The 15,979-nt window shown below is 38.7% G+C and overlaps 1 protein-coding gene across 1 annotated transcript; it reads left to right on the forward strand.

The window, feature by feature from the left end:
• Window positions 1–9,150: 9,150 nt before the first annotated feature.
• On the forward strand, window positions 9,151–11,608 carry LOC108671428 (guanine nucleotide-binding protein subunit alpha homolog; the record flags this gene model as incomplete). The annotated part of the gene is given in 4 exon segments (XM_018158975.2): window positions 9,151–9,403; window positions 10,111–10,182; window positions 10,838–10,984; window positions 11,405–11,608. Coding segments are annotated over 4 exon segments (495 nt in total), but the record flags the coding sequence as incomplete, so codon positions are not given.
• Window positions 11,609–15,979: the final 4,371 nt, after the last annotated feature.

A 15,979-nucleotide genomic window follows, 5' to 3' on the forward strand; every position in this document is an offset into this window, starting at 1 on the left:
TGGCGCTGTTGAGCGCGCTAATCGTTCTGTTAAAAATTTGATGCGTAGCTTAGCTGACGAGCCAGGTGATTGGGATCAGATATTACCTAAAACTGTTGTGATCTATAATATTACTCTCCACTACGCACTTGGTATGTCTCCGGCTGACTTTCTCTTGACTAAAGCTCTTCAAATGCAGCCTGCTCTTCTATGTAAAAGGTTAAGTGATACATGGAAGGCGGGACACCCTAGGTATATGCCATTCAAATTAGGTCAGTTCTGATGCGTGTAAACCACAAGGGTTTCCTTAACGTGAATAAGTTTAGTTACAATTTTAGAGGCCCTTTTAAGGTTACGAAAATTAATGATAACGGTGTAACATATAGGTTGGAGGACTGTCAGGACCATGCTGTTGTGCGTGCTCATCATACCCATGCAGTTGCGTTTGTTTATGGAGCCTCCGCAGTATATTGTCGACTGTATGGGTACCATCTCGGGCACACAAGTTATTGAATCCATTATTCAGAGTGATGTAAACCCTAAATTTTATGATGTTGCTTCATGTTCTAGCTATTCTGGCTCAGTAAGTTCAATCTCGACATCCAGTGCTCGCTCTGGAAATAGTTCGCCAAGGTCTAGCGATGGAGAAATGGATCTTTGTGCAAATGAAGGAGAGTCGTGTTCAGCATTTTCTGGTTCCATCTCGCACAACACTGTCAAATTGTTCAGTAGCGAATGTGTCTGTGCAGAGGTTGTCAGTATGAAGCTGATGCATTCAATCATTTGCGCAGACAGGATGAGGGTTCTGCTCCTGTGACTCAAGGTTCAGAAGTGTTGCAGAAGAATGAACCTGATCCTGGTCCATCCACAGTTATTGACAATGGTGTAAAACTAAGCGAGTTGTATAGTGGAGTTTTTGACCTGGAAGAAAATTGGGAACTCTCTTCTATTGATTCGGCTTATATGATTGACCATTCGCAAGAGACCATTGACCCAGGCGACAAGCTAAGGGTGGCGATGACCGTGAATAATCAATAATCTTAGAAAATATATCGCTGTCCCTCATTGGAATAATGTACCAATGTTCTTCATAAGTTTTGCAGAACTTGTGTATTGTTGTACCTATGGTATTGACAGCAACAGGTAAATCTTTGGATCCGTTGAACATAAAGAACGGTTTACAGTTTTACGTGTAGAAATGTGTTCATGATTTGTACTCAACTCTGTAAACGTGTGTATTTAGATATATAATAAAAATGTTTAGCTAAATACGTATTAGAGTCTTTTAGAGATGATAATGTACAGAAGGGTCTCACGTCAATTGTGGTACTAATTGATTCCCGACTAATTAATTAATTTTATATCGTCGCCCAATATTAAAATAATTAAATGGTTAATACACTGATCGATATACTAGACGTGTTATTATAAAAATGTGTTTGAAATAAAATTTCTTGTTCTTTATTTTTCTCTTCATTGCAAATAAACAAAGAAAAAACGAACAAACATAATTTGAAAAGTTAACAAATCGTTGCCATAAATAACGTAGAAAATTACGTAAACTACATACATCACCGAAAATTTTACAATGTTAATTTATTGCCGAGATGTAATCAATTGAAAAGTCGGGGACGTTTTAATGGGACACACTGCACATGTAACATAAAATTTTACACACATCCGTAATATTACAGTATTGTATTAGAAAAATATAGATTATAATAATATTTGGGTGCCTGACAAACTCTTTTTTATCTGGCACTCGACTGCGATATGAGACGAAAGAACGGAGAAGAAGTTTATCAAACAAATTAGAAGATAATTTATGTAAATTTTTATAAAGATAATTGTTTGGAGGGGTAAATTACATTGAAGCTAATTATGGAGTCAAAATGAGGATTCGATGTACGAAAAGGTACAGAGGATGTTGAAATAGCCCGAGAGAAATAATCAGCAAAGCCAGAACGATGACGACGGAGACGGGCGGTGAGAGGGGCGCTTTGTGGAACATCAAATCAGCCTACAATTTATTAGTTACAATTAACGGGCTGAGTTTTTGGTTATCCTCCGACGAGCTTCGGTAAGTTGATGACGGCCGGGATTAAAGATCGTCGCTGCCGCTAGTCGAGGACTTGAAAAATACGGAAAAATTCTCAATCCTGGACGAAATAAATTGTGTTTAGAATCTTGTTTTTCACGAAAGTTTGCGAGGTCCAACAAACGCGGTTTGTTCTTCAAACTGTGTTGCTCGCATCACTGGAATAATCCGACAGGGGCTAGGGAAGCTTAAATTAACACATTACTTCAACTTTTCCTAAGATAAATGGTATTTTTCTTTTTAAAAATGTTTCAAAATATTTAGGAGTTTCAAAATTAGGTACGCCAGGCATGGAATGGATGTCGTGCAGGGAATTGTTTCATATTTTTCTCTACACGAATCATAGGTAAGTTGGGATCATTCTACAGACGGTTTTCACTCATGAATTTGTACCACTGCTGTTCCCCATGTTCTGTAGTCTCAAATGTTTTTCGGAATTTTAGTTAAAATATATCATGAAGAAGCCAGGGGAAAATATCCGAATGAAGCTCGGTCTGCAAATCCATTCGGGCGAATTGGTTTATCAGCCAGTAACGAAGTTGCCCTCCTAACTTGTTGACGACCACCAATTTTGCACGAACCTCCCAAACTCGTACTTATTCTGCAGTGTTTTCGATACTGAGGCTGGGTTTCTCGATTTATTTGTTTCCAACTCAATTTTCTGGAGGTAGGTCTCGAAATTGTCATCGTCAACAAAGTTATGGTTGTCGTTAGTTCTAAATTTCTCATCTCCCAACTCGCTTGAGTTCCCAGTTTCCAGCACTCGAGTTTCAATATCTTGCCGATTTGAAGCACGTTATTTGTGCCAATAAATTTCTCATCTGAAGGCAAGGCTCCGTGAAGCAGGCAAGGCTCCGTGAAGCAGGCAAGGCTCCGTGAAGTAGGCAAGGCTCCGTGAAGTAGGCAAGGCTCCGTGAAGCAGGCAAGACTCCGTGAAGCAGGCAAGACTCCGTGAAGCAGGCAAGGCTCCGTGAAGCAGGCAAGGTAACTCCAGAGCCAGTGCGCCAGGTAGGAGGATGATGAAGATGAGTAGGCGCTGGAAGACCGGTAGGGGTAGAACAGGATCAGGAGTTCGGGCAGAGACAGGAGCCGGTACGTTTACTCGTGGATGAGTAGCCCTCTGGTGGCCAGTCAGTGGGTCTATCTGTCATAGAATGCATGGGTTAGCAATCGCCGGTCTGAAACATTCGGGTTTAAATGGAAGGCATGATAAGAGGAGCCAAAGGCGATTACAAGTGAACTAAACATAAGTGATAATCTAACTGAATAGATTGACAACGACGAGTAAGGCAGGGAAACTGCTAGGAATCGCAAGTCTGACTTACCGAAGGCGGAAGACTATCAGAGCGCCGACCACCCCCCACGAGTTCTGAAGAGACAATTAACAACAGCGGATACCTGCGGCTAGTAATTAGCTATGATGACGTGGCGCTGTTGCCATATCAGATGGATTTCCCTGACAACACTCCCCCAACAAGATTCTATTCTCAATAGAATTAACATCGGAAATCCATCAACTAACTTACAACTGGATAACAATAGTACGCAGATAGTCTACAGTAGAATTCGTACTCTAGCTTACGCTACTAAGCTACAAATTCGAGCTAAGACGAGAATTTGAACAAGAACGAACGGAACAAGAATTTGAACGAACGGAACAAGAATTTGAATAGATACACGTGTAACAACCAAGACGAGAAAGCGAGACTAAGCTCTACACGTCGCTTACACATAACTTATCGGCTCGAAGCCGACTCGTGACTTCATTGAGATTGACAAAATGTTTAGACGGGAACGTCTGGTTCGGTAACATACCAGTCACCTGTGAACTGATGCGAGTCGTTCTCCACCAAGCCTGGTGGTGCCGCCAGGGTGGCTGCAACGGAACTCTGTTAAATGATCCCCTGGGGGAGAACCGCTGACAAACGTCACAAGTCTGACAATAGTTCCGAGCGTCAGTTGTGACAGAGGGCCAGAAAAAACGTTGCTTGCGCCGCAAAAAACGTTCCCTGCGCAACTGATCAGTGGGAATAATCTCTGGGTCATAGTTCGGTAGTACCATCGGGTGAATATAACTACGCTTGGCGGCAGGGCTGCGGGTGGTAACCGCTTGTGCGGAAGCAGGAGGCTCGCGCCTTTCTAACTTCTCATTGCTAGTAGCATCCAAGACCGTTAAATCGATAGCACCTTTAACATTTCCTATCAGGACAGAGCAGCCCTTGATCGGTGCACGAACGGCATTAGCCCAGCCATGAAAATACGGACAGCTAATAAAGCATCTAACTACGGGGAATTTATCTTCCCGACCTAAATAATTCCTAAGAGTAAAAGTCTTACGGGGTTCTCCTGCTGGACGAGGGATGACTTTATCGGACACGATTATACAGTTACTGCCAGAATCGCGGCAGATCATAGAAACCGGCGCGTTATTAACGGTACCGCTACACAAATGGTTTCTGGGTGTCGCCTCATCAAGACAAAATTGCACGGTGTGAAAGTTCCTAGGATTCTGTGGACAATCCTTCTTAACGTGGCCCCCATCACCACAAGCATAACATTTACGGGGCGGTTCAGGTTTACTATCGGCAGGTGAAACTACGTTAGTTGTAAGAGACGGGCTGTCGAGGCTCTCGCTCCTGTGATTTGGCCTAAAATCACGCGGTCTACTAGACTTAAGGTCAGCTGGGTAGGCACGATGAGCCAAGGCCCAATTATCGGCAAGTTTAACAACTTCAGTTAACGACTGACAATTCTGCTCTTTAATGAATACTCTAAGTGGGGTTGGCAACGAACTAAGAAATTGATCACAAATAATAAATTCCCTAAGACTTTCGTAAGTCTTTTGAATCGTCAAGGCCTGGAGCCAAAAGTCAAGCTGACGACCTAACTGCACAGCAAATTGCTGGTACGTTTCATCGGTCCCGATTCGAGCTGAACGAAAATCGCTGCGGTACGTTTCGTGAGTTTTATTGAACCCGCTAAGCAACGCTAATTTAAGAGAATCATAGTTTTCAGTAATTTCGGGAGCTAGCGCAGCGTAAATCTTTAGGGCTTTCCCTGCGAGAAGGCTACCTAAACGAACGGCATAGCTGTCTCGACTGAGTTGCAGCAATGCAGCAATCCTTTCGAAACGGATTAAATATGAGGTGATATCATCTCCGTCCTTATACGTCGGTAGTTTAGGTCGCAACGCGACGTCAGACAAGGAGACATCATTAACGGCTGGTGGCCTTAATTCAAGGAGTCGAATCTCGTGCGCCCTGGCCAGCTCACGTTCGGTAGCTTCAGCACGCACCGCGCTCTCAGCAGAAGCAGCTTCTAGTCTTACCTTTTCTAATTCGCGCTCGGCGGCTCGCTCGCTGCGCTGCAACTCTTGCTGGCGGTAGATGAAGTCCGTCACGTCAGCGCCAGACAGCCCCAAGTTCTCAGCCATAGATCGCAAATCGGCTAGGGAGGTTAATGTTGCCATGATCGTGGCAGAGATAAGTCGCAACAACCGCGGCAGAATAAAAACCAAGGATTATTGCCAACAATAAATGGAGCACAGCTAAACTAAACTAAAGTTTTCTGCCCCTATCCTACACGATAACTATAAACTAACCCCACAACCACTTATAACTCACCAAAAACCCGGAGAGCTACCTAGTGTGTGGACGAAAAAGGACTGTTTTCCTAATCCTAGAAGTCGTCCGACTTCTAGCACACTCAATTCTTACCTGCACAAGGCAAAACCGATTGAGTAAAATCGTGACGCTCCGGCCACCTTACCACCTTGTCCAGTGATAAACCCACGGGGAATAGTGAAGTACCTCACCACCACCGTGCAGTGCTGCAGCCACGCTGAAACGCTATCTCTGGCCCAAGCAGATACGTTAGTCAGCACTGAATGAATAATACTACGTCCCCGGCTCCTCCGAACACACCCCACCATCAAACCACACAGCCAGCGATTGGAACACCACGCTTACTCCGTCACTCCCAAGGCAAAGCCGGTCTAGCACGCAGCGGACAGTGGCCCACAGCTGGACGTCCCCCTGGGAAGGTCGCCAGTGTAAAGGAATCAGGACTCACTCCAGAGATCCAAGTGAAGCTTGGAAGATCCCAAATTACGGTCCCTGAGTTAGTCCAGCCAATTGGGTCCAAAGGAATCGCAAGTCTGACTTACCGAAGGCGGAAGACTATCAGAGCGCCGACCACCCCCCACGAGTTCTGAAGAGACAATTAACAACAGCGGATACCTGCGGCTAGTAATTAGCTATGATGACGTGGCGCTGTTGCCATATCAGATGGATTTCCCTGACACACAGTCTCACAGATATGCAAATCCTGGAATCCAGACAGCAGCAAATGTTCTAACTTCTAAGTTGTGCTTTTAGTGAGTTTTAGACATTAGGGTCTAGGCGGCTAGGCCTCTAGGGAACTTATGGCCATAGTGACAAACCACGGATTTTTTAGAATCGGTTAATTTTTAATTTCCTAATTTACTCAAGAATTAAATCAATTTCTTATGTATGATAATGCAGGTATCAAGGATATTTACTGGTCTACATATAGGACTCAAAACCTAACTTGAGGGAGAGTCTAAAAAACTCTCTGCTTTGCCACTATGCTTATGGCGTTCTGACAGAGCTCTCAAATAAAGTGAGCATGCACAAAAATATATAAAGTAGCAAAATTTGTTCAGTAAATGACCAAATATGTTGTAAAACTTTTCAAAATCATTTTGTTGTAAAATAAACAAACTAAATAACTAAATAAGATGATGTGCTTATAATTTAATGTTAGGTTAAACATGATATAATCTGACGCATTAAGGATGTAGCAAAAAATGAATGGCTATAAAAAATCACCGTATGCGCAACTCGAGTTCTGTTTGCTTTACATCACTCTCAAAACACCGGAGTACGCGCCAGCAACAATGAAATGTCACAAACTGTTGCAATATTTATTTAAAAGCCTTTAGAATGCAAACATACCAAAACCATATATTCTGACACTGTGCGTAACTAAATTTGGCATTTTGTAAAAATTAATTCCGGCCGCGCTTCAAACTCTACTAATTTGTAATTCTGACCCTCTTGTGTTCAAATTCCGATCGCTGTGTGAGCTGTATTGGAATATGACACAGCTCAGAATTAGAACACTATTGAATATTGAACACTACTTAATTGGACTCTTAATTAAGAGCTATTAAGCTTTTAATGAAGAAAATTTTAATTTTTGCACGCATCTCGGAACAATCTGTGTGTGTCTAATTCCAAGCTGTGTCGGAATTAGTTTTTATGTGTCTAAAACCGTCTCATAACCTAAACTTAATCTTCTATTAATTTATTTACCACTTGAAATCAGCAAATACAAGTATACTTAAAAGATTCCTAATATATTCACAGACTTATTTAAAAGTCTCAAACCATAATATTATTTCTACACAAACAGTTTATCACTATTTGGTAGAGCAAGGTCTACTATCAACTTTGACACATTTTTTGATGTTCTCACTGGGTGACGTGCACTGTCTCTCTTTGGATCTTAACATTTTCCCACCAGACGGCCCAGACCTAGTGTTTTGGCAATAGTATAGCGCGCAATAGTATGACGTCACAGTCGTCACTATTTCAACCATCAAAGAATGCGTGGAACTAAGATAATGCTTAATATTAAGGAAAAAGTTGAGAAGTGTCGGAATTACCCACGATGTTGGAATATACCGCGTTTACCCTACCTTAAAAGTTTTAGTGAGGAGGTTGTTTGAGGTTATTTAATGGTTCTAAATTTAAGTTACCATGTAAGTTTTCAAACAAGAAATAATGAAGGAATGCAATCAGAATGTGCAAACTATTGTACAAAATGCATAGTAAAACAAATTACATTTCACTATCCTGGTGCCCAACTGCCATTGCCATTATGCTATGTATTCAGTCAAATGGGGTTATAAGGAATAGTTTTGAACATTTTTCATTAATATTTTTCATTAATAACTCCTTACCTTGAAACATTTTATAAACAAGTTTAGGTTCATTTTAGAGGTCTTTGTAAGGGCTATCATATGGCATCTCTGAAAATTGAAAAAATTCCATATGCATTTTGTAATGTTCCAGATGCAGAAAAAAGTGTACCAAATTACCCCTGTGAACAGGGTAATTTGGGACACTTGAATTAAAACTAAATTTTAAAATATTTGAAGCATGCAGATTGCAGAGTGTACTCATCCATTACAAACAGTACTCTGAAGTCCTCCTCTTGCTTTGTAGATGATGTAGATGTAGAATAAATGACATATTCAGTGATCTGTGCTTGTTTATTCTTTATTGATGTTATATTACCATATAGTAATATGGTATCACATCACAGTGTAAAACTCTTCAAACGTTTTAAAATTAAGTTTTATTTCAAGTGTCCCTGATTACCCCATTCCCAGGGGTAATTAGGGATGCTTTTATTTAACGACTGGCACCTTACAATTAGCATATGGAATATTTTTCAGAGATGCTAATAAGATAGCCCTTGCAAAGACCATTAAAATGAGCCTAAACTTGTTTATGAAATGTTTCATGGTAAGGAATTATTGATGAAAAATGGTTAAAACCATCCCTTATAACCCTGTTTTATGGTAATAAGTAGTAATTGTTTAATCTTGGATTTGTGGGAACATAGAGTTATCAATTAGACAGCTTTAAAGAAAAATTTGAAGCCATGAATCTATATTGTCAGCTGTAAATAATTTCAACCTGCACAGAAAAATGTTTCATGCTGCAAACTCATTTTCCAAGTTATACAATGAGTTTCAAATCTCAAATTTATCCCTGAAACTGCAAGAAAACAATTATCTTGTAGTATCCTGATCATTGTAAGAGCAGAACCTCTTCCTCTTTTTGCTGGCTGGCCATCAAGCAGAAAATGTTGACTGAATTATTTATATATTTTCTTAATATTCTCTTACATAAATACCATGAATTGCAGTCATCTTGAAAACTTTCATACATTTTTGTATGTAGGTATGTACCTTCTTGAAATTTATATTTATTTGTAACCAATAATGTAACAGATTAAAGTTCAAATAAAATAACACAGGTTCTCTTATCATGTTCTGTAGCTCAAGACTTAGGCTAGGCAGAACACAATGTCAATTTTTTTCTTCTAAAACCAAGTTATAATTGTTCTTCAATTTATATATTAGACTTGTCCTGCATTAGCTGTTAATGATCACCACATGACGGAAGTCTGTAGATAGAGAGAGGTTAAATAAAAGTTCACATGCAATTAACAATGACAGCACGAAGTATGTTCTGCACTTGCTGCTGGCGAGCTGTATATTCTCCTGAGGAGGTCAGTGCTAAATCTTGTTGTTAAATTGTTAATTTTTGATTAACATCATAAGCTTTCATACGGTACTCTATATTTTACTTTTTAAATGATTGCTGGTATATAAAAATGTTTTTATATATGTTTATTATATTAAATCCAATTTAATTGAATTTTTAAATTTTTTAATTATCTGCTTTGAGCATTTGTTTTAATGATGTTAAACTTTGATATTTTGATCCATTTAAAAAGCTATTGAAGCCTGCTTGAACTACCTGACAATTGTGATGGTCTGTTGTTTTGAGTGTATTATGTGGATTTGATTAAGTGTATTGTGCTTGTAAATGCAACATATTATCTGTAAATGAAATATATTTTGTGTTATATTTAACCTTCTTTTTCGGGTGGCCATGTCTTTCATCTCTTTTATAGATGCAAAACTGTAAATTTATGTGCTTCAACTTTGACATTTTATATAAAGAAATATATATTTCTACTCTGACTATGTATCAATAATAGTTGATTTTAAATTAAATTGATCAAATTTGAAATTTCTATTTTATTTTTTAACCACTGAAGTATATTGATTATTTATTATACCTTGAAATTATTAGCACTAATTGATATTTAGCCTCAGAAATGTTTTGACATCCACTTTTTTTATTATATTATATTTATTATTTCATTTTATACATAATATATTATTGTATAAATTACATATTATTGTACAGATAGAGCAGCGGGCACACTCTCAGCTGATAGACAAGCAGCTGCGCAGAGACCGCAGCAGATACAGACGCCAGGTCAGGAGTGCTTCATGTCATCACTATGTTTTGATAATTTATTTTGGTTATACCTATAGATTATAAATGTAAAGTTGACTGTGAGTGGATGTTTGTATGCATAGATTATTATTGAAATCATTTAGTTAATTCTAATGAGATTGTTTTTATATGCATTGGTATGTTTTTACTGTGTATATTGAATTTTACTTAATTATTTTAAAAGTTATTTGGCAGCTATAAATCTATTTGATCTAATAGTGTGGTAAAAAGCCCAGTTGCCAGTTCTGCCATTTATATAAATTGATATCTTAAAGGAGTATGACCATGCCTATTGAAAGAAGTACCTATACTTATGGTAATTGTTGAACAAAGTGCACAAATTTTGGCAAGACTATTTCTACTAAAGATGATGATTACTGTACCTGAAATCTTCAACGAAGAATGAGCATAGAATTGTATTGAAAGTATTTAGTTACTGGCAATTCTAACGAGATTCTAAGAAATTTCTTCTCAATAAAGGATGAGCATATAATTTTATTTCAATTATTTAGTTAATTCTAATGAGATTTTTTGTATGCATTGGTTGGTGTTTGCTGTGTATATTTGCTACCTATATTTACTGTGTATCCAATACATTAGTTATGTACCGTACATAATGCTCAGTTATTTGCAGGTGAAGTTACTGCTGTTGGGGGCCGGGGAGAGTGGGAAGAGCACCTTCCTGAAGCAGATGCGTATCATCCACGGCTATCACTTCAGCACTGAGGAGCTGGATGAGTTCAGACTCACCATATACAGGAATATCATCCAAGGCATGAAGGTTAAAAGATGAACTTTTTTATGAGGCACATTTCTTTTACTTTGATAGTTACCTTTGTATTTTTAATGGTTAATATTTGCAGGTCACATTGACATAGGATTTTCCATTATTTGCATCTGATTAATAACTTGAGTTGGCCTCTAATACATATTTGAATTGATTTTTATTTTGAAATTTGAACAGGAAGTGGCATTGTAATGTTTTTTTCCAATTTTTGAAATTCAGTTTATGCAAATTTAGCTGTGCTGCAAGCCTGCAATTGGTTTCAGTTGTAACCAGTTTATGATTATTATTGATTATTTTTTAATAAATTTCTAATTAGATATATGTTGATTAGTACCATAATACAATTATCAGCCTCATTAGTGGTAATTTTTTATAATTAAGATAAACAACTCATTTTTGGCATGCACACTTCAGGTTTTGTGCGATGCTCGGCAAAAGCTAAACATTCCCTGGCAAGATCCTGACTGCGAGAAACCGGCCTTCAATATCCTGGCCTCGACGCCCCTGGTCAACGTCACCGACACCGCCTCCTTCAGGGTACTGGTACCTGACGTCAGACGCCTCTGGCAGGACCAAGCCATCAGAACCACCTACAACAGACGGGCTGAGTACCAGCTGGTGAGTGTACCACCTACAACAGACGGGCTGAGTACCAGCTGGTGAGTGTACCACCTACAACCTGTCTCTTATACACATCTAGATGTGTATAAGAGACAGGTTTCATGTTACTCATGTTCATATATATACTGGGAACATGCATGATATGAACATGACGTGTTTCATGTTACTCATGTTCATATATATACTGGGAACATGCATGACATGACCATGTAATTCTATTATGTGTGCATTATAATGGAGTTCGTGTCATGAATCATAATCAAATTCCGATTAGTTTAAGAATTACTCTCACTATTAATTATATTATTAAATTAAGTAAGTTTTGATTTCTGGACGCGGGATTGAAATTTTTTGACATGAATTTTTGAAACTTGCACCGGGAAAAATTTGAACATTTTTGGAGCATCAACAATTAATTAATTTAATTTCAGTTTAATAAATTTTAATTAACAATTTAAATCCAAGTAATTTTAATTCAGAGTTAGAGTTGACAACTGTAATGTGGTTTAATGTTGGCCATCATGAGGTTATAATAAGATTTCATGTTGTTCATTAGTTATATATTATTATATTCTTATTGTATTTCAAACTCACTGAGTATTGCTTAAGTGGATTTAAATTATTTGTGCCATTGGTTTTCTTTTTTAGAAATTGTCGAATTACGCTTCAAGAGCAAGCAATTCCAGTGACAAGTCACCATCATGCCACGTCAAGTCACCATCATGCCACGCCAAGTCACCATCATGTCACGTCAAGTCACCATCATGCCACGCCAAGTCACCATCATGCCACGTCAAGTCACCATCATGCCACGTCAAGTCACCATCATGCCACGTCAAGTCACCATCATGCCACGTCAAGTCACCATCATGCCACGTCAAGTCACCATCATGCCACGTCAAGTCACCATCATGTCACATCATGTCAGTACCAGCATCATGCAGCATCACATCCTGATGGTGTGGTGCTATGTCGTTCCATAGCTAAATCTCTTTCGATTTAATTATCATAAATCATTCTTATAACCTTGATTATTTATTTAGTAAATACTGATATTAAATTTAAGTTAGAGTTTTAACATTAAGTTAAATGTTCGTTGAATGAGAAATGCATGGAATATGTTTACCGGTTTAATATTCAAGGTTCGTAAGCTAGCATTATTTTTTAACATATTCTTAATTTACGTTTTCGGACGTAGCAGTCCCAGGCCGCGCTACAGCGCCGTCTTAGTCCCCGGTAGGCAGGCTGTAAAAGTGAGTCATGATTGAATATTTTTACTATTTAGTGAGTCATGCGTACATGGAGTGAGTAACGTCATATGCACATCTGAATGGAATGCAGGGTGGCCCAGTGGGCAGGGTGGCTCAGTGGGCAGGGAGGCCCAGTGGGCAGGGTGGCCCAGTGGGCAGGGTGGCCCTGTGGGCAGGGTGGCCCAGTGGTTACAGTTCAGAGTACCAAGATTGGCGCAGTGAGGCGCGGGTTCGATCCCAGCTCTGTGCGCCAGTTTCTGGTCAGAATCGGCGAGGAGGCCGGGCGGTTAAGCACAGCAGAATTGTAGCAGTGAGTTGCGAGTTCGAAACCGCAATAAGCTGTGAATGTTCTGCGATGTTAAGAATCGGCGACAGGCCTACGGCCTAATAACGCTGAAACCGCTATTAATTAATCCTGCACAAATTTTACGATGCGCTTATGTTTATTCCATTATGTTGTGTTGCCATCGACCAATTAACGTTGACATGCCAACATGTTTTTTGTGAAGCAAACTTTACTTGTGTTAAACGAAATATCGTTCTGATGTGAACATTTTAAAGTTTTTTCCTGTTCGTTTGGCGCTTTTTCGCTAGTCTTGAAAAAAATTCCGTCTGCGAAGTTTCGGTGCGGGCAAAGCAAGCCGTGCAATACGTGGCTGCTAGTACAACTTGTATGTTGTTCAGTAAATAATCCCAGATATTGCGATAACGATATTAGTCAACTCCAAATTATTGTTATTTTCGTTTATGTTCACACGATTACTTTCGTGTGATTTTATTGCTATTCGCTGTGTTCCTCAACACAAAGTATTCTGCGTGGTATATTATGAGTATAGAAAACCATTTTCAGAATGTAGAATAATGTTATTTGAATGCATCTATCCCGAGCGCATTAGTCATATTAATGATTCGTTGAGTATTGCAAAAAAATCAAGATGAAAAAATCAAAGCTATTTATTTTCGCCAGCATGAACAGTTGAGGAAGTGAGGAAGAAAAGCTGAGGCGTTGAGGCAGAAAACGATCAATTTTGACCTTTAAAGTATTAAGTTAAGAGCGTGTTTAAAGTATTAAGTTTAAAAGTATAAAGTTAAGCGCGAGTTTCGAAAAGCTTCTTTGTTTACTCTCGTACGAATAAGCTTGCAGGACTCAATCCTTACTGTTGATGAGCTGACGCGTTGCATTTAAGTCTTGGGTTTGTGTCAAGGCGATAATTAATAATTAATGATTAATAATTAATATGCTTTTGTATTCCAACTTTTTCAATAGTTCGTAAGTTCTACTATGATATTTTTACATTATCCTTTAGTTTAACTTTACACCTCTACTATTGGCCGTACTAAGGATAAGTCTGGTCGGTTACCATGGACTTATATATTTATAACATATATATTCGGTCGGTTATAATATTTATTCACTCAGAGAAATCAAATTGTCCTATTATGCAAATAATAACACCGAACACCTTTTCCGGGTCAAATTTCATCAGGATGACGAACAACAAGGGCAGTAAGTACATCGATATTTGGACAAAGGCACCACATTTTCAACTTTATGAATTCCTGTAAGTCATGAAATTTCTGATAGAATCTGCAACATTATGAGAAGATGCTTTGTGTTGAGCCTACAATGAAGACAATATGTGAGGTTCAGTGAAAACTGTGAGTTAGAGAAGATGTATTATGTAGAGTTTACAGTGAAGACAATTTGTGAACTCAGTGAAAACAGTGAGGTAGACAACATGTATTATGTAGAGTTTACAATGAAGACAATATGCGAGCTCAGTGAGAACAGTGAGTTAAAGTACATGTATTATGTAGAATTTATAATGAAGACAATATATGAATTCAGTGAAAACAGTGAGTTAGAGAACATGTATTATGTAGCGTTTACAATGAAGACAATATGTGCAGGCAGTTACTAACCTTGTTATCGCTCAGCTGAGAACGCCGTGTTCCTGCTATTATATTATATAATTATTATATCCTGCTGTATAAATAAATTATTTTTATATTGATCTATCATTTATTTACACATCTCAATGATTATTCGATACTTTCTTGAAATTGGTATGAAAATTATCAGTAGTTAAATGTATTGTAGCAGTGGTGCCGTTAGCAAGAACTCTTCCATCGCTGAAAATTGGGCTTCTAATAACATTTAATGCTGACAGTTCAGATGGGCTAGCGAAGAATGTATATATAATGCTGATAATCGAGTAGGTAAAGTGTGACTGGTGAAGAATGTACATATAATAGAATAGAGAATCGAACAGAAGTGTCGGCACTGAAGAAAATAGGCCCAAAGACTGTTGCCGATTCTTGAACTTTTCGCGACTTGATTCACAAGGGATCCGGCCTTTGGAACCCGATCTTTCCATAGCTGACGATTGATTGAGATAGCTGCTGGACTTATTGCCTGCTCCGTAATTTGCTAGGCATTTTAAGACTGAACATATGCTCCTGCATAGCTTCGTCTAGTCTGTTTTTGAAGATGTTCATACTCGGAGCGTCAACGATCGAGTACAGATCGAGTATGTGCCGACAATCGAGTACAGTTCGGCTATAATGTATAATGTATATAATGTATAATCATATAATGCCGACAATGAAGAACACTTCGACTGTAAGCGGCATTTATAAATTCAATATCGAGTATGACAATCGAGTATAGTTTGACTTTTAGCGACGAATGTATGTTTAATGCTGACAATCAAGTTCGGTACGACTGTCAGTGACGAATGTACATTTAATGATTACAATCCAGTACAGTTCGACTATTAGCGACAAATGTATTTAGGGGTACTATATATAATATATACGTAGAAATATTAGAGTTCAAGTTCCCATCCCCAGTTAGTTAGTTTAGTGGCCAAATGTTTACTAGCGCTTCAGCTATTTAGCTATCTCGCACCGAAAGTCAAGATGAACATCACCATAGAGGTGGAAGGTCTTAATTATTCATCACCTGTCTCTTATACACATCTATGCCCCTCTCAGGGTATCTCAGGGTATGATGCCCCTCTCAGGGTATCTCAGGGTATGATGTCCCTCTCAGGGTATCTCAGGGTATGATGCCCCTCTCAGGGTATCTCAGGGTATGATGCCCCTCTCAGGGTAT

The sequence above is a fragment of the Hyalella azteca genome, unplaced genomic scaffold (genome assembly GCF_000764305.2).
Source record: "Hyalella azteca isolate HAZT.00-mixed unplaced genomic scaffold, Hazt_2.0.2 contig5545, whole genome shotgun sequence".
NCBI lineage: Eukaryota > Metazoa > Arthropoda > Malacostraca > Amphipoda > Hyalellidae > Hyalella > Hyalella azteca.